This window comes from Triticum urartu, chromosome 3, assembly GCF_003073215.2.
Source record: "Triticum urartu cultivar G1812 chromosome 3, Tu2.1, whole genome shotgun sequence".
In the NCBI taxonomy this organism is placed as follows: Eukaryota; Viridiplantae; Streptophyta; class Magnoliopsida; order Poales; family Poaceae; genus Triticum; species Triticum urartu.
Window position 1 is genome coordinate 461,712,960 of NC_053024.1, and position 19,349 is coordinate 461,732,308.

The 19,349-nt window shown below is 51.0% G+C and overlaps 1 protein-coding gene across 2 annotated transcripts; it reads right to left on the bottom strand.

Annotated features, from left to right (window-relative positions):
• Positions 1-14,598: 14,598 nt before the first annotated feature.
• Positions 14,599-19,059, bottom strand: LOC125544344 (protein DEHYDRATION-INDUCED 19 homolog 3-like). Of its 2 annotated transcripts, none has more exons than XM_048707994.1 (5): positions 18,602-19,059; positions 18,318-18,511; positions 16,148-16,225; positions 15,740-15,939; positions 14,599-15,089 (listed from the first exon to the last, which is right to left on the bottom strand). In XM_048707994.1, the coding sequence occupies exons 1-5, from the start codon at positions 18,675-18,677 to the stop codon at positions 14,978-14,980; spliced, it is 660 nt and encodes a 219-aa protein (XP_048563951.1). In that variant the 5' UTR covers positions 18,678-19,059; the 3' UTR covers positions 14,599-14,977. The 2 variants fall into 2 exon arrangements, with proteins under 2 accessions (XP_048563951.1, XP_048563950.1); XM_048707993.1 differs by having other exon boundaries at positions 15,740-16,026.
• Positions 19,060-19,349: the final 290 nt, after the last annotated feature.

Here is a 19,349-nt window from a genome sequence, read left to right on the forward strand (position 1 = left end):
AGGGAAACAAAAAAGAAAAAAAATTAAAAAAAAATTTAAAAAGGAAAGATATGGGAGTACTTTCAGGTCCGTCCGTGTTGTGCTTCCGCCGGTGCCCAGGGTATTTTACGTGCGTAGTTATGTATGCGCAGTACAGGTTTTCCATGTATATGAGGCGGGCGGTGGAAGCCGGACTGCTATTCCTGTATGGGTTTTGAACGGTCGTGTTGAATGGAGACCCGTGGCTTAATGGCTGACATGGTATGTGGTGTAATGCCCCTGCTGTGTAGTTCGGCTGAGATAGTCGTAGTGTGATCCTCTGCACAGAGAGAACGCTCCATGCGTTCCCCTGTTGGAGACGGTGCCATGTGTACCATGTTCACTATCTTTACTTCGGGGGAAAACTACTTCTGATCCCCGGTGTTTGGTTGGCAAGTTTTGTATGAAGACGGTTGGCATGTTAATCACATAGCGATGTGAACTAGATTATTGACTCTAGTAAACCCTTTGGGTATTAGTCACATGAAGATGTAAACTAATCACATAAAGATGTGAACTATTGGTGTGAAATCACATGACGATGTGAACTAGATTATTGACTCTAGTGCAAGTGGGGGACTGGAGGAAATATGCCCTAGAGGAAATAATAAAGTTGTTATTTATATTTCCTTATATCATGATAAATGTTTATTATTCATGCTAGAATTGTATTAGCCGTAAACTTAGTACATGTGTGAATACATAGACAAATAGAGTGTCCCTAGTATGCCTCTACTTGACTAGCTCGTTAATCAAAGATGGTTAAGTTTCCTAGCCATGGACATGTGTTGTCATTTGATGAACGGGATCACATCATTAGAGAATGATGTGATGGACTAGACCCATCCGTTAGCTTAGCACTATGATCGTTTAGTTTATTGCTATTGCTTTCTTCATGACTTGTACATATTCCTATGACTATGAGATTATGCAACTCCCGAATACCGGAGGAACACTTAGTGTGCTATCAAACATCACAACGTAACTGGGTGATTATAAAGATGTTCTACAGGTGTCTCCGATGGTGTTTGTTGAGTTGGCATAGATCGAGATTAGGATTTGTCACTCTGATTGTCAGAGAGGTATCTCTGGGCCCTCTCGGCAATGCACACCACTATGAGCCTTGAAAGAAATGTGACTAATGAGTTAGTCACGGGATGATGCATTACTGAACAAGTAAAGAGACTTGACGGTAACGAGATTGAACTAGGTATGATGATACCGGCGATCGAATCTCAGACAAGTAACATATGGATGACAAAGGGAACAATGTATTTTGTTATACGGTTTGACCGATAAAGATCTTCGTAGAATATGTAGGAAGCAATATGAGCATCCAGGTTCCGCTATTGGTTATTGACCGGAGATGAGTCTCGTTCATGTCTACATAGTTCTCGAACCCATAGGGTCCGCACGCTTAACGTTCAATGACGATCGGTATTATGAGTTATGTGATTTGATGTACCGAAAGTTTGTTCGGAGTCCCGGATGAGATCACGGACATGACGAGGAGTCTCAAAATGGTTGAGAGGTAAAGATTCATATATTGGAAGGCTATATTCGGACATCGGAAGGGGTTCCGGGCAAACCCCGGCAAAGATATGGGCTTAATGGGCCAGCTAAGGGAACACACCAGCCCACAAGGGGTTGGTGCGCCCCCTATAGGGCCAGCCACGTGGGGAGAAAGGAAAAGGAGAGGAGAAAAAGGAAAGTACGAAGTAGGACTCCTACTTCCTTCCCTTCCCCCCTCCTTCCTTTCCCCCTCCCTTCCTCCCTCCATCTCCTTCCTTTATATACGTGGGGAGGGCACCCCTAGAACACACATCAATTATTCCTAGCCGTGTGCGGCGCCCCCCTCCACAGTTAACACCTCGGTCATATCGTCGTAGTGCTTAGGCGAAGCCCTGCGCCGGTAACATCATCATCACCGTCAGCACGCCATCGTGCTGACGAAACTCTCCCTCGGCCTCAACTGGATCAAGAGTTTGAGGGACGTCATCGAGCTGAACGTGTGGAGATCGCGGAGGTGTCGTGCGTTCGGTACTTGGATCGGTTGGATCACGAAGACATTCGACTACATCAACCGCGTTACTAAACGCTTCCGCTTTTGGTCTACGAGGGTACGTGGACACACTCTCCTCGCTCGCTGCTATGCTTCTCCTAGATAGATCTTGCATGATCGTAGAAAATTTTTGAAATACTACGTTCCCCAACACTTCAAACAAGCCAGCAAGCTTAACGCCGAACACAAGGGAAAAGGGTCGCCAAGCGACAACGATGACCAAGAGTCTCGTCAGTCGAGCACAAGGGGACAGAAGCAATTTCCCCCCGAGGTAAAAATGGTGAACATGATATATGTCACGCATGTCCCTAGAAGGGAGCGCAAACGCGCACTACGGGACGTCTACGCCATAGAGCCGGTCACCCCCAAATTCAACCCATGGTCGGCTTGTCCGATCACCTTCGATTGAAAGGACCACCCAACCAGTATTCGTCACAGAGGTTCGGCAGCTCTAGTCCTCGATCCAATCATCGGCGGATTCCACCTTACGCGAGTCCTCATGGATGATGGAAGCAGTCTCAATCTACTTTATCAAGACACTGTCCGCAAAATGGGTATTGATCCGTCAAGAATCAAACCCACTAGAACTACCTTCAAAGGAGTAATACCTGGAAAGGAGGCCCACTGTACGGGCTCAATCACGCTGGAGGTAGTCTTTGGTTCGCCGGACAACTTCCAAAGCGAAGACTTGATATTCAACATCGTCCCCTTCCGCAGCGGCTATCACGCACTGCTCGGACGAATTGCTTTTGCTCGCTTCAATGAGGTCCCGCATTACGCCTATCTGAAGCTCAAGATGCCCGGTCCACGTGGCGTCATTACAATCAATGGAAACATGGAGCACTCCCTCCGTACTGACGAGCATACAGCGGCCATTGCAGCCGAAGTACAAAGCGGCCCTATCAAGCCGCACAGCCCCTTGGCTATTAGGCCATCGGACTTCCCCACACAGGACAGGTCAGCTCTATATACCGGCAGTCCGACAACTTCAGAGCTAGATCAGCAGCCTAGCCTTCGTTGACCGCCACATACATCAACGGAATTCGTACCGCGCGTGCACTATTATGCACTCAAAATACCTTGGGCATCGGCGGAGGCAATATACGGACAGGCCTATACAAAGGTTCGACCTTATACTGCCTTGCCCTTTCTCTATTCAACCTTTCCTTTTTACCACAGGTAAATCAAAACCTACTTATTCTTCGAACACACGAGGACTCCTTCCGAGCCTGGTTTCGTACACATGGTCGAAGACCATTCCTTTAAGGAAATCTTTCTTATTTAGGCGAAAAGCGGCGCAGACGTGCGACAGGAAGACCACAACTTCGCTCAAGAACCTGTATAGAGCTTTTCCCTTAGCCCTAGACCCCCGGCATGTAAAATGGCCTTGGTGATTATGGTACCTTCTGTAAGATTACGTCTTGACGTATCAATTAGATTTCAGTAAACTAAAATTCTTACTCGGTATCGTTTCTTATTCCACCTGTTAAGTGGTCCCACGTACACATCTCGGCACAAAAATTGCCAGGAGCTCTATAAGGAAACATATGTGTTGCCAAACAAAAGTCCGAACAGCTTTATAGCACAATTCGGCGTCCCGAGTTTGGCATTATATGCATCGGCTCTGAATCATGTCTTTGGTCAAATGGTCAATAGTTGGGTTGCCCGGCTCATGTGCTTGCTACCTTACGTTCCGTCTGATCGGCTAGGGTAGTAAAGGGAGAACTACTGCGATTGTGTTTCTGGTTCGTCCAGTTAAGCACCTCAGTAGAGAAAGCCGAAAATTGGTTGTCATGATGCGGCGAGAGCTGGTCAGCCACTCGGCGAGTCAATACAATCCTTAGCGATTTTTCCGTATTACACGAAGGACTGTTTCCCTGCCACATATGTAACGCATCCGCATCAGGGTAGCCGCGTACATACTAGGGGCTACCTAATAGACCCATTGTCAAACTCCTATAGCTAAGTGAGAGCAATAAAACCGAATAGTCTGATTGCCTGGTTTGCCGCACTAACACCTCCTTCAAGGACAAAGACATTGGGTCAAGTGTAGTTATGTGCAATTCCGAACACCCCAGTAGCATCTACATGGGGGCTGAAGCCGACGACTGGGAACTCTCAGATATAATAAATGGCCTCACAGGAGGATAAAAACTTTTCATCAATGAATGAATATCTTACAAAAGACTTCGTTTATAACACAAATCCCCGGACAGTTTGAACTCTTTTATTCAAACACTACGTCCTTAGAGCACTGGCCCTCTATAACGCGAGCACCTTTTAGCACGTCCTCAAAATAGCGCTCCGGTGTGTGGTGGGCCTTGCTTTCGGGAGGTCCCTCGACCACCATCTTTTCGGCATTCATTTTCACCCAGTGCATCTTGACACGGGCGAAAGCCATACGCGCTCCTTCCATGCAGGACCACCTCTTGACAGCGTCAATCCAGGGAAGCGCATCGACGAGACGCCGCACGAGGCTGAAGTAGCTGCCCAAAACGGCTTCAGCAGGCCACAACCAGACTATGACGTCCTTCATGGCCATGCTGTACATCTTATGCAGCTCCGCCCATTGTGTCGTCTGGTCATTTAACAGTAGGGGGCACTCCTGCTCCACAAACTGCGACTAGAAGAGCTTCTCCAACTCGTACCCCTCCTGGGCCTGGAAGAATTGGGCGGCGTCCGTAGTACTCGTCGGCAGATCCGCATACGTGTCTGGAGAACTCCACAGTCGATTAAGCAACGCATACTTCCGGTCCCCAAATTTAGCATGTAAAAGAAAAGGCTTACCAACCGCTATCTGACCGGCTTGATGGATTTCCTCGCGCGCTGCGCGGGATTCGGACCATGCTTCTGGAGCATCTTGAAGGGCCTTGGCGAGTTCGGTCACCTTCGCCTTGTTTTCCGTTTCCAGGGACCCGCACTTGGCGGCAGTCTCCTTGAGCTTCTGCTCCACCTCAGTCACCCGTTCCTCCAAACGGCGTCGAGTGGCCTGTTCGGCCGTTAAGTCCATAGCCGCCTTGTCAGCAGCCGCCTGGCTTACCCTTGCCTGCTCCTTGGCTTGAGCAAGCTCACCCCTAAGGGTCTCCACCGCGGAGGCACCATCTGTATAACCATGAATAGTAACGCTCTTTAACTTCCACAAAAGCACGAAAAAAACAGACATACAGCAAGATGCATCTTATACCTTGCGCTTGGTCGAGCCGCGTGTTAACAAGGACTAGATCCTCATCGACTCGCTCCAGTTTCCGTTTGAGTTTGGAAATCTCCGCTGACTGGGCAGTCGCCGATAACAGAGAGGCCTGTTTTGAAATTCCAACAAAATAGCATGTTACCACCTAACAACTGATTATTGATCCTCAGCTCGCTTTTCTTTCAGAAAACCGAACAGAGTCTCAGGGGCTACCATCTATATACGGGCATACTTCTCATAAAAAAGATCAAAACACATTACATTGCGTACCTCGAAGCCTGCTAGCAAGCTGGAGAAGGCTTCGTTCAGTCCACTCTTGGCAGACTGAATCTTCTCAGACACCGCACCCATCAGGATGAGGTGCTCGTCCAGGATGGATGCACTTTGAAGAGTGTCTGTCGTGGTATTCGGCACCTCCGGATTAGCAGAGGTCGACGCTCCCTTTTCTCTCGCAGGGGGTCGTTCACTAGACTTCGGGGCCATACTGGTCTTCGGAGCAGTCTATGACTGGGGGATGGATTGACCGGGGCCCTCGTCACCGGTCTCTATAAAGACCGTCCTCCCCGGCCCTCCGGCAGCCGAGGTATTACCCTCTGGCGCTGTTAGATCCCCCCCCCCCCCCCCCCCCCCCCCCCCCCCCCCCCCCGCACGCGCGTATCTTCAAGGCTTGGGGAGGGCCTATGAGACGACACCTCGACATCATCCGCCTTAGGCGGCGGGGAGGCTAATGGAGGCGACCCGCTCTCCATCATCTCAGGTGGCAGATCCCCCGAGGACGAAGATAGTTGGGGGAGACTGCGTGCCAGACTAGAAAATATAGAACCTAGAGTTATCATCACAATTCACAAAGAATTGGACAATATGTGAGGCATCCCGAGCTGCTTACGAGTCGGCTTTGGGCCTGGTCCGACGACGATGCATCAGGAGGGCTTTGGTGTCTGACTCCGAGTCATCGGGGAGGGTAATTTTGTCCCTCTTGGATGCTTTGGCTTCCAGTTCATCGGAGGCCGCCCTCTTTTTGCCATTGCGGGAAGTATCTTCTTCTTCCTCCTCCTCCTCGTCGTCGTCATCACCTTCGTGAGAGGATTGGGCATCAGCGTCTCCGTACACTACGTCCGAAGTGCCCTCCTCTCTTTTCTTCTTCTTGTCCTTCTTTGCCGGTGCCTGGTATGGCGCCGGGACCAGCATCCTCATTAGAAGGGGATTGACTGCATCTTCAGGGAGCGGAGCTGGACACCGGATCTACTCCGCCTTCTTGATCCAGACCTGTTTGGGGAGGGATTACTTACCACCCCGGGTTAAATAAAGAATATTGGTGTTTGAAGTTCTTAGAATTTACCTTGGAGGATGGATGGTTGCAGTCGAGGCCGATGTCGTCTGAGGACCTTGGCCACGATTTCTGCTTCTTAAAAAGCAGTTTCCAGATCCCCTTGTGCGTTGTGCCGTAAAACTGTTGTAGGGTCCGCGGTCCTTTCGGATTGAACTCCCACATCTTGAGGGGCCGCCTTTGGCAGGGAAGTGCTCGGCGGATCAGCATCACTTGGATTACGTCGGCAAGGGTAACGTCCTTCGCTATCATGCTTTGGACGCGTTTCTGCAGCCGCATCACCTCAGAGACCGACCCCCAGTCCGGACCCTTGTCGGTCCAGGATGTAAGCCTCAGTGGGGGTCCGGATCTAAAGGCTAGCACAACTGCCCACTTGGAGCCGCGGGGTTCTGTGATATAGAACCATTCCTGTTGCCATATTTTTACGGTGTCCACAAAGGCTCCCTTTGGCCAATTGACTTTGGGGAGCTTGCTCACCATGGCGCCACCATAGTCCGCGTGTTTCCCATTGACCACCTTCAGTTTCACATTAAAGATTTTGAGCCATAAGACGAAGTGCGGAGGGACACGGAGGAAGGCTTCGCACACCAGATAAACGCCGAGATGTGAAGGAACGGATTTGGGGCTAGATCGTGAAAATCCAGCCCGTAGTAGAACATGAGACCCCTTACAAAGGGGTGGAGGGCGAATCCGAGTCCACGGAGGAAGTGGGGAATAAACACCACCCTCTCACCGGGCCCCAGAGTGGGGATGACCTGCGCCGGATCGGGAAGCATGTGCTTGATTTCCGTGGTCAAATATCGCGCTTCCCGCGGCTCCTTGATGTTCTCCTCCGTGAAGGGGGAGGGCACCCACTTGCCTTGAGAGCCGGCCATGGTAGGAGGAGTTGTTGGGAAGGGAAGAGTTTGGAGTTTGGGCGTTGGAGCTCGGGGACGGAGAGGTAAAGGGGATGAGGCGTGGGGTGCAACAGATGGGTTCTATCCGCTTATATGGACTGCAAATATCAAGCGTCCCCTCCCTCGAGCCTTAAAACTCGCCTGTTCCCAAGGGGTCACGTGAACCGCACGGTTAGGTTACCAAAACTCGTATTGATGAGAATCCCGTAATAAGGAGGCACGATCTCTGCTTTGACAAGACATGTCGCCGAAGGTTGCGTCTTGAAGCGCGAAACGGGAGGCCAAAAAACGGTTCAAAGTGATAAAACGGCTGGATGTAACGTCCCGTCCGTGAAATCATCAGAAGATGGAACTTATTTGCATTTTACCTTTATATTTAAGGATTGTGACTATTGTATAGAGCTGGATATAGCGCTGGTGGTCAACTATTTTGAAGTGTTCAGAGGAGGAACCTGCCTTGCAATGCCGAAGACGATCTGCGTGTCGTCGTCATTGAAGCCTGGTTCAGGGGCTACTGAGGGAGTCTTGGATTACGGGGTCCTCGGGCGTTCGGGCTATGCAACATGGGTCGGACTAATGGGCCGTGAAGATACAAGATAGAAGACTTTCCCTCGTGTCCGGAGGGGACTCTCCTTTGCATGGAAGACAAGCTTGGCGTGCGGATATGAATATTCCTTTCTCTGTAAACCGACTCTGTACAACCCTAGCCCCCTCCGGTGTCTATATAAACCGGAGGGTTTAGTCCGTAGAGGCAATCATAATCATATAGGCTAGACAACTAGGGTTTAGCCATTATGATCTCGTGGTAGATCAACTCTTGTAACCCCTATACTCATCAAAGTCAATCAAGCAGGACGTAGGGTATTACCTCCATCAAGAGGGCCCGAACCTGGGTAAACATTGTGTCCCTATCTCTTGTTACCATCGATCCTTAGACGCACAGTTCGGGACCCCCTACCCGAGATCTGTCGGTTTTGACACCGACACCCACCGCATAGCCGCCATGCACGGATCGACGGCCCCTCATCGCCACCACGCCGCCATTGCCGGCAGACGAAGGAGGAGCTGTCGCCCGGATCGCCAAGGTGTGTGGCCGCATCCTCCACTACCTCGGAGGTGGTGGTTTCGGCGGTGCCTCTGGCTCTTGGGCCGTGGTATCCGAGGCCAAGCGCGCAGTGCAACAGCAGGCGAGGTATGACCAGCGCAATGTCAGTCGCTGCTCCGCGTTCGCCAAGACGGACGTGGCACCGGAAATGGGTCCACAACGACCCGGACCTCGCCGCGGCGTGGGTGCTTAACCGCTCTGTCACGACCGCCGAGATGGCCGCCAGGCGCTGCTGTCGGCTTGACGGTGAGCTCGACAAGATCGGCGAGAAGTGGTCGCTTAGAGAATGCTTCGCCAACGCCAGTAGGGGCAAGGCCGCCGCCAGCGCCTTCGATAGTGGCCAGAGCGGCCCTTCACACCACGCGCCAGGAGGCAGAGCGGCTCCTCCGCGAGCGTCAGGTAGCAGCCGGACAGGGCTGTCGCGGACCTCCGGCATCCTTGCGCCGCTGGAAGGGACGACGACGAGGATGGCACGGTCACTGACGGCAGTGTGGCAAGACAGGACGGCCACACTTACGAAATGGTCGTCCGATATAGGGTTTGTGTTTTTTAATAGTTTTTAGTAAAATGGTCGAAATATCGTCCGTTCATGTAAATTATATTGAAACTTGAATAAAATCCGTCTGGTTTGTTCAAATAGATTTTGCAATGTATGCGACTATGGATGGACGGCGGCCTCCCGCATTCGTGTCAGCGGACTAATCCCACTGCACACAGACGGATACAGGAGTGCCTAAGGCCATTGAGTTTGCCGCAGACGCTGGGGCATGTAATCATCGACACTGACGCAACAACTCTTCGCCAAGCCTGCCGATTGGATTCTCAAAAACAATCAACAACTCCAAAAAAAAAACTCTTCGCCAAGCCTACAATTTTTTTGAAAGATCCAACAAAGCTGGCTTTTCATGTTGATCAGAGCAGGGAGCAGTGGATAAAAATTGACGTACATGGATGGTGATCCTGAGATCACAAGGAGCAAAAGTAAGGAAAGGGGTTCAAAAAAGAAAAAGAAAAACTACAGGCGATCATCGGTATTATCATCAGCTTATCCCCTCTGGTGGTAGCGTGAACTGGTGCAGTAAACAGGTTGCTCCGGCCTGTCTCCATAGGTCAATACCCCGTCTGATGGCCTGCAGAACCTCTTGCCTAGATGCCTCCTTGTTTCTGAACGTGCAGTCGTTCCGGTGCCTCCAGATTTCCCAAGCTGCTAGCATCGTCAGTGATCTTATGCCTTTTCTGAACTCAGGTTTTGTGCCCTCCAGAATGCCCATGATCCGATCGGTATTACTGTGGATTGCTCGAGCAGATTGCAGACTCAGGGCTTCACAACCTATCCAAGATGACAGGCTGCTCCAGATTGCCGTGGTGAAAGGGCACGACCAGAATATGTGGTCAACCGTCTCGAGGTTTCTGAAGCAGAATTGACAGAAATATGAATTGGGCCACCCACGTCGCTGAAGCCGGTCATTGCACCAGGGCCTGTTTAGCAGCATTAACCAGAAGAAGATCTTCAGTTTCCCTGGCGCCCAAGTCTTCCAGATGATCTGTGGGAATGTGGAGGTGTGGTTCACCTGGAATTGTGCCCGATAGGCTCATGAAGCGGTGTAGCAGCCGCTGGCTTCCAGATTCCACCTTATCTCGTCGCCCACATCTGCAGAGAGGTTGACTGGCACCAAGCGCAGGAGTCTCGCCAAGGCCACGCAGTCACAAACGATCTGGTCTGTCTGCCCGTGCATCAAGTCAAGGATCCAGCGATCATTACTAAGGGCATCGGCGACCGTTCTGTTCTTCCTCCTTGAATGCTTATAGAGCGCCAGAAAAAGCAATCATAGCGTGCCTGCCTGATGCCAGGAGCAAGTCCAGAACCTGACCGTATGGCAGTCGCCCACCATGACCGAGGTGGCCGCGCTGAAGAACAGTCGATCGGAGTCGGAGCACGGTACCTCCATGCCCACCCATGGCCTGTCCAGGTGTTTACAGGCTAGCCAAAACCATCATTGCCGCAGGGCCTAGCCGAAGCGCTCGAGATTGAGGATGCCCAGCCCTTCCTTCTCCAACGGGGAGCACACCTTGTTCCAATTCACTTTGCATTTGCCTCCAGATAGCTCTTCCTCTTGTGCCCACTGAAAACGGCGTCTCACTTTGTCGATTTCCTTGAAAAATTTATTTGGCATACGGAGTACGGTCATAGCAAAAGTTGGGATTGCAGTTAGCACGGCTCTGACAAGTACCCGTCGTCCAGCAATGGTCATTAGTCTGCCCTTCCAGCCTGCCAACCTTGCTCTGATCCGATCCAAGACGAACTGAAGATGCACGAGCCTTGTTCTTGTCAGAGTGAGCGGGAGGCCCAAATATTTCAGCGGGAAGGAGGTGATGATGCCTCCAAAACTCTGCAGAAGTTGCTGGATGTCAATATTATCGCATCGTATTGGTGTTGCTGTTGATTTTTGTCTGTTGAACTTCAGACCCGTGGCCTCGCCAAACATGTTTAGGATGGTGATGAGCACCTCCATCTCCTCTTGGTCTGGGTTCATGAAGACGACCGCATCATCAGCGTAAAGGTTGACCCTTAGCTTCATCTCCCTTCTTGGCAATGGTTGCATCATCTGCTGCTGGACCGCTGCATCGATCAGGCATTGCAGCGGGTCAATGACCAGAATAAACAACAGCGGTGAGATTGGGTCACCCTAGCGAAGGCCCTTGCGGTGCTGGATTTTCCTCCCTGGCACTCCATTAAGAAGGAATTCAGAGCGTGATGATGCCAACAACCAGGCGATCCAATCCCTCCATCTAGAGCTGAACCCCACTTCCTACAGTAGCTCCAATAAGTAGTCCCACGACACACTATCAAACGCTTTGGAGATGTCCAATTTCAAAACTAGAGCTGGGGTTTTGGAGTGGTGCAGCGCATGAACTCCATTCTGAACATAAAGGAAGCTGACTTGTATACACCTCGTCTTCAGGAAAGCTGACTGTGCAGGGGAGACGATCGTGTGAATTACTTTGGACAGTCGAATTGACAACACCTTAGTGACCAGCTTAGCAAACGAGTGGATCAGACTGATTGGGCGAAAGTCTGTCATCCGCATGGCCCCATCCTTCTTCGGCAGCAGCGCCACGAAGGCAGTGTTCAGAGCAGCCAAATTACCGCCGGCTAGGTGATAGAACTGGTGAAAAGCCGCCATGATGTCGTTGCTGATGGTCGACCAACAAGCTCTGAAAAAGGTACCACTGAAACCATCGGGGCCCGGCGCCTTGTCCGTTGGCGATTGCATGATTGCTGCCCAGACCTCACCCTCCGTGAATGGATTCTCCAAGCCAGCTGATTGGATCCTTGGTAACTGCAGCTCGCTCCAGTTGAGGGTCACACGTCGACCGGTGTTCGCTGTCATCACCTTGCTGAAGTGATCGTAAATGATCTGTGCCTTGTCCCCATGAGCCATGGCACACTGATCATCACTCTGAATGGTATGGATGAAGTTCTTGTGTCTTCTGGAGCAACATTTTGCATGGAAGAACTTTGTGCTGGCGTCGCCTGCCCGCAGCCAGAGGACCCTGGAAGCTTGCCTCCTTCGGGCCCTTTCAATGGACGCAAGCCCCACCAGGCGTATCTTGAGCAACTTTCGCAACTTGAACTCTTCTTCCGAAAGGGTTCTTGTCTCCTGCGCCACATCTAGACGAAGAATTACCTCGCTGGCAATGTGGAATTGTGACTTCGCGTCACTGAACAATCATCTGCTCCATATCTTCAGGTCGTGCACCACCCTGCTGAGCTTGATTTGCAAACGTGCAAAAGCGTAGCGCTGTTGAACCGCCCTATTCCAAGCATGCTCGACAGTAGTGTGAAAATGGGGGAATTTCAGCCAGAAGGACTCAAATCTGAAGCAAGCACGACGGACCATGATTTGGCTATGCCACTGTGATTTTCAAGGAAGGAAAGCATCAGCTTATCACTGGTTTCTCTGATTTCCAAGTTTATTTTCTGTAATCGTGTTTGCAATTCGGTGGCTGCTCATGTACTTGACTCCCATGGTGCTCGTATCGCCCAGGGTAGTGGCACTGTCACAATGTTAACCTGGAAAGAGGGCGACCCATTTCTAGTCGACGCAGAAAAAAATACATGTTCATCCAGCGTGGAATTCAAAGTTCAAAGTGAAAAATACATGACAGGAACGCAGAAAGCAAGGAGGAGATCTTCACCGAAGCATATGAGCAGCTGTTGGGTCACGCCGTTGCTCGGGAAGCAGACGTGGACATGGATTTCCTTGACATGGTTGTGCATGATCTCTCGGATCTTGATGCGATCTTCACGGAGGAAGAGGTGTGGAAAACTATCATGGAGCTGCATCCGGAACGGGCGCCAGGGCCAAATGGGTTTAGCTCTGCTTTCTATCAAAAAGCTTGGCCCACGATCAAGAATGACGTGATGGCGGTACTCCTAAAGCTTTACGTGGGAGACGGGCGAGACTTTGGTAAGTTTAACCGCGCTCATATTGTGTTGATTCCGAAGAAGCCGGACGCCGAGGAAGTGGGCGACTACCGCCCCATCGGCCTCCCTCTTAGTGTGGACAAGATTTTTGCTAAGTTGCTTGCGAATAGAGCCCGGAGAAGAATGAAAGAGATAGTCATGGCGAATCAGTCGCCTTCATATACGGTAGACACTTGCACGATAACTTTCTTCTGGTTAGGCAAGTGGCCAGGAAGATCCACGTTCGTAAGGAGGCTAGTGTGTTCCTAAAGCTCGATATTTCAAGGGCTTTCGACTCGCTAAACTGGTCGTTCTTGTTCTAGGTGATGAGGAGCAAAGGCTTTGGCCATAAGTGGTGTACATGGATCTCGATTCTGCTTAGGACGGCTAGTACCAGGGTGATTGTCAATGGGGTTCCCGGAAGAAGTTTCACTCATGCTAAGGGTCTTAGGCAGGGGGACCCGGTCTCGCCTTTGCTCTTCGTGATCGCCATGGACGTGCTGTCGAGAATTATGATCAAGGCCGAGAGCTTTGGAGTCTTTAGTAGCTTCACTGGCATCGCTGCTCACCAATCAGTGTCGATCTACACAGATGACGTGGCATTGTTCGTTAAGCCCCGGGTGCTGGACCTCACGTTCGTCAGATCCATGCTACACGCATTCGGTGCCGCCTCTGGCTTACGGGTCAACTATCAGAAGTCACTAGCGATCATGATTCACGGAAGCAACACCAATCGGGACCAGGTCGACTCTCTTTTGCAATGCCGGTTGGGCAGTTTTCCATGCAAGTGTCTTGGCCTTCAATTGGCTATTAGACAGCTCTCGAGGGCGGAGTGGCAGCCCATGATCGATCAAGCCAAAAAGTTTGCCCCGGCCTGTCAAAGGGGGCTGTTGCACCGCCCTGGACGTCTCGTGCGGGTCAAGTCCGTGATCGCAGCTAAGCCCATCCATCACTTCATGGTCACGAAGGCCCCATCCTGGGTGTTCGAAGAGTTAGATCAATGGATGCGCTCTTTCTTTTGGGCCGGCAAAGAGAGTGAATGGGGGTCAGTGCTTGGTGGCTTGGAATTCGGTTTGTAAACCTACTTGGCTTGGAGGTTTGGGCGGGCGCAACCTTCAGCTGGAAGGCTTGGCTTTGAGAGTGAGGTGGGAGTGGTTGAGGCGGACGGATCCCCAGAGGCCGTGGCAAGGGCTACCCATGGTTGTGGACAAGGAGGCTCGTGCGGTCTTTTGACAGTATGGTGCATATTGCGGTTGGGGTGGGCAATAAAGTTTTTCTGGAGAGATTGATGGATCCATGGCTTCGCGGTTAAAGACATTGCACCCTACATCTATGCTTTGGCGTACTCTCAAAAAAAAGTGACAGGAACAAAGTCAGTCAGCGTGGATTTCCCATGCCAGTTACCGTTCCCACGTCAGTCAGTCAGCGTGGAAACCCACAGAAGTAACCGTTCACACAAAGAGCAACAGCGCCACACAACCCCTGTTCCAAAGCACAGCATTTGTGTGCCCCGATGGCTACAAAGACTTGGATTCTGCTTATTGCTTCCACACAGGTGGAGCTTCTGTAATTTCCCATTGCATTGCATTCTATAGTATGTAACAGCTGTGTGATGTTGGTACAGACCAATGTTCCTTGACAATGAAGAGGATGGCACAACAAGTTACAACCAAGGCAAGGAACTGCTGGGCGATAATTCGGTGGAAAAAACGGCAATATGGAACAGCTACCATAAATTAAGGTGTATGTGTCAAGTCCAAATAAAATCCGCACTTGACTACGGGTGCACCAGACGCACTTGCCTTCGCCCAAGTTAAGATTAACCACTCATGGCGGAGTGCTGCTGTTCTATCCGAATCAGCGTGAAGGAAGCACCCATCTAACAAGGAAAATGCAGGGCCATTCGAGCACTCAGTCGTCTCCAAATAAAGTGGAGAGGACCAGGTCTTGCACAAAGGTCGCCCTGCTTGTGGCTTGTTTCCGCTTTTGTTCCCTTTCCTCGCTTGTGAGGGACGAGTCAATGCTGCCATGGAAAAATACAATTTAAGTTTGCAGATCGAATGAGGGAAATAGAAGTCGCTAAAAATGGAATAAAGTATGTATATTTGAGGGATTCTATAAAGCTGCTTTGGGGGCACAATACTTGAGCACATATATGACTGAAGTGTAACTACAGAGTTATAGGACAAGGAATCCTTTTGCCTCAAATGGTCCAAATGCACTGTCTCTAAACATCAAAGCTAAACTTATAAGATGTGTGTATTCTCATGATTACGGCTACTCTATATGTTATCCAATAGTTTCTTTTTGGGGGAATAAAGAATATAGTTACTGAAGAAACAGTTTTGGCTATGTGAAACTATTAGACTCGGCTAGCAATAGCTTACTAAAAGAACAAGCAGCAATTCAAAATGAACTGCTGCTCACAAATGCAGTGAAATTTTCCAATAGCAGGAGAGAAATTATTTCCAGAGATGCAAAGCCGTGGAATCGGTTCAATCAATAGCTAGGATATTCGGATTTGGATCACAACAGGACTAGATTTGATTTTGAGAACTATATTATTTCTGTCGTAAAGAGTGTGTAAATTGCGTGCAGGTAATAGATTTAAAATGATTCACAGGAATAAAACCGGTAGGACAATTGGCCTGATACCAGGATAATTATATATACCTTGATTCCCAAGGTTGAGGAGGTGCCTCCTTAAGAATTGAAGTATCATCGAGAACCGGAACTGATGATTTCGATGGTTCTTCGGCATCTGATGTTGCAAAACCCAGGCCAAACGATGAAAGCAGTGGATCAGCATAGATATTTGTAGTGGCGGTGGTGGTGTTCCTTGACCTATGACTATGACCGCCTCCTAGAAGCGCCTGCAAATGAGCATCACGTAGATCTCGGCTCAGTAAAGAAAGTGCACGGCGCTCGGGAATAACGAATCTGCGCAACCGGCTGCCATTCTGTAGATGCCAAGAATAAAAAGGGCATCAGAAACCTTACTGACTTGACAGGAACATTGTTTTTAGCCAAGTTATCCATGAGTAATTAGCATATGCATGTACAAGAGAAGGAGAGAGAAACCTTGAACAAGTAACCATGATGCATGGTGATATGATTTAGCATATCTCTTGTAATCTTTTCAGAGCAGATGGGGCAAGGCTGAAATAAGAATGGGAAATAAATTAGGAGAAGATATAAGAAAAAACAATATGTTTGAACAATCTGACTACGACAAAAACAACATGATATGCTAAATTTAACATAAGTAGGTATTTTAGCTGCCAGGAAGTTTGCAGTTAATCTCTGGAAAATTTATTTGGAAATGGATAATCTCTGGAACGTGAGTTTCAGGTAACAGTATCCTTGTGATATGTGCAATGCTTTGGTAGCTTCTTCAGTCTGTACTGCACCCACTTGAACACGATGGATCAAAATATAGCAACTGAATCCATCGTCTCATTTTTAATCTCTCCAAACAAATCAAATTGTATTGTGCATCCTAACAGGAAAAAAGTGCTGTGGTGAACTTTCAAATGTTCAGACTTCAGACATGTAATTTCTAGATTCCTCTTCCCGTAGCACAAGTAGCTACCAGGTGTGCCATAGGTGGATTACTACTCGTGTCTTAACTCAATATGTGGGAATACTTCTATGTCAACTGAGCATAGCTCAAGTACTACAATGACAAGCAAATACCAAGGTTATCACACTGCCCTGTATCTAAGAGTAGACCTTCAAGTTCAAGTAGGAACACAAGAAATTTCAGACCATGGAAGTTTGATAGGTTAGCAATTGACCCGAAACCTTAGGCAAGCTAAATCTACAAATGAGTGAACCTCTTGATTTCTGGGCCAAGATACAAACTTTCGTTCTAGTATCATTTTGTGTGGTCAAGCCCTAAGAGCATCTCCAACAGACGCCCCAAACGACGCGCGCGCGCGGTAAACCCAGCTTTTAGCGCGCGTGGGGCGGTTTGCCGCGCTCCAGCGGCCGTGGGAAACAAGAGCGCGCCGGAACCGTTTGCGCGCGCGCAAGATTTGGCGCGCCGCTTCGCCACGCGCTTCTCCACACTTCCTCTTCCCCTCTTCCTCTCCCTCTCTGCCACGCGCCGCTCCAGCGCCCCACCACCGACGCGCCGCCATGCCGCCGCGCCGCCGAGGAGCGTCCGGCTACCGCGGCGTCCGCCTGCGCCCCAACGGCTGCTACACCGCGGAGATACGCTCCGGCGAACTCCGGCTCGGCCTCGGCACGTACGGGACGGCGCGCGAGGCCACCCGCGCGTACGACGCGGCGGCGTGGCGCCTAGGCCGGCCGCGCGGCCAGATGAACTTTCAAGATGTGTACACGCTCCAGCAAGCGCTCAACCTCGCCCCTCTGCCTCGTCTGAACACGGCGGAAGACCGCGCCGAGCGGCAACGCCGCCTCCTCATCGCCCAGGAAGACGAGCGGGTCATGGCGGAGTGGCGCCAGCGCCACCCGGAGGACGTCGCCTACGAGCAGGCCTACTGGGCAAGGCGCCGCGAGGAGGACACGCGAAGGCGCCGCGAGACGCGGTTGGAAAGGCGTCAGCGGAAGGCGTTGGCGAATGCGCAGTCCGACATCATTGCAGCAGGTGGGCAGTCGTTCTTCGCGCCAAACGATAATCGGTGGCTGGACATCTGGCTAGACACCTCGGACGACACCGCCGAGGATGATAATGGTGATGATGATAGCGACTTAGAGTAGTTTCTATCTAGTTGCGCCGTAGTTTATCTATGCTTTCAAACTATCTATCTAGTTGCACCGATGTAAAATACCTTTGTATCGTTTTTTATTTATGCAATCTATCTAGTTTTTATTTTATCTATGCGTTCGAAAATTTAAAAAAATGTTGTGTGCACGCTGCATTTTTTGCGCGCTGCTGGAGCGGCGCGCGCGCAGCTGTTTTTTGCGCGCGCCGCGTTGGGCGCCTGTTGGAGATGCTCTAAATCCATAAGCCTATCCTGCACAATCGACTGATGAACACCTGACCCTACATCTTGGGTCACCTAGCACTCATTCAGGAGAGTAGAGTATAGGAGATTTGGGCAAAACCATAGGGAGCTTGCGATCAATCAAAATAGGTAGAAGGAGCTAACATTTTGAGTTAATCCGCTGGGTCAACCTCTCGGGCCACAGCATTTTCTACAGCTCTAATCGGAAAAGGAGCAAGATGCGAGTTTTGCAGAGCACATCAAACTATGAGGGTCGGGCACGGTGGCGATTTACTGACCGCGGGGTGTGGCTCGTAGGGGTGGTCCTCCTCGAGGTGGACGCAGAGGGAGCCGAGGTCGTAGTCCTCGTAGCAGTAGGGGCAGGCGACCTCCGGCCATCTTGCCTCCTCCAGCTGCATCTCCATCTCCATGTCCATCTCCCCGTCGTCCTCCATGTCCATGTCCACTTCCTCCATCCCCATCCCCGCCATATCTGCATCCAGTCCAACATGAAATCAATTAAGTAAATCCAGTGAAGGGGGGAGGGCGAAGAGGCAAGGCGAGACGAGAAGGGCGCGCGCACCGTCGATGTGGCCGAGCTGCGCGGCGTAGAAGCGCTTGGCGGCGGCGAGGCGCGAGATCCAGTGCTCCGAGTCCATGATTGGATTGGGTTCCTCTTCCTTCCTCCTCTTGGTTCCTGTGCTAGACGCGCTTACTCAATCAGCCGCTTCCTCCGGGCCTCGCCTCCGCAGCCACCAGCTAGACCTCACGCTCCGACTACGACTCCGTCTCCGTCCGCCGCCGAACTCCGACAGCGAGAACCCAACAAGTGAACCTCTTGGTTTATGAAACGAAGCCTTTTTCTTTGGGGGATTCACGCTGTGGTTGGCCGTGTTGCTTAGCCCAGCAGTGACCCAGCTCCTCAAGATGGGGCGGATTTTTCGGTTGACGGAGAAGAGGAGGGGGAGGGGGAGACGACGAGGAAGCTTCTTCTTATGGGGGGAGGGGAGGAAGAGGAAATGGGTGAGAAATCGGGGCGCGGGGCCTTTTCGTGCAGGGTAGTAGAGCGTAGTACCGGTCGCCGTCCCGGTCAGCAGCAGCGGCCGGGCCGACAGCTACCCCGTCGCGTCTGGTGGGAATAGTGGATGACGGGTGGGCGCACGGAGCGTCCGGGTCCCGGCCGGCGGTGGATGGGGGTGGCGTGTCCGTGGGCCGTGGCGAGTGCGGGAGGAAAGGAAACCGCGTGGGCGTGGTAGGAGTGGTGGTGGCTTCTGGTGGGCTTGCTCGCTCGCTCGCTCATCACGGGGTAAAAGAGAGAACGGGGGAGGTGT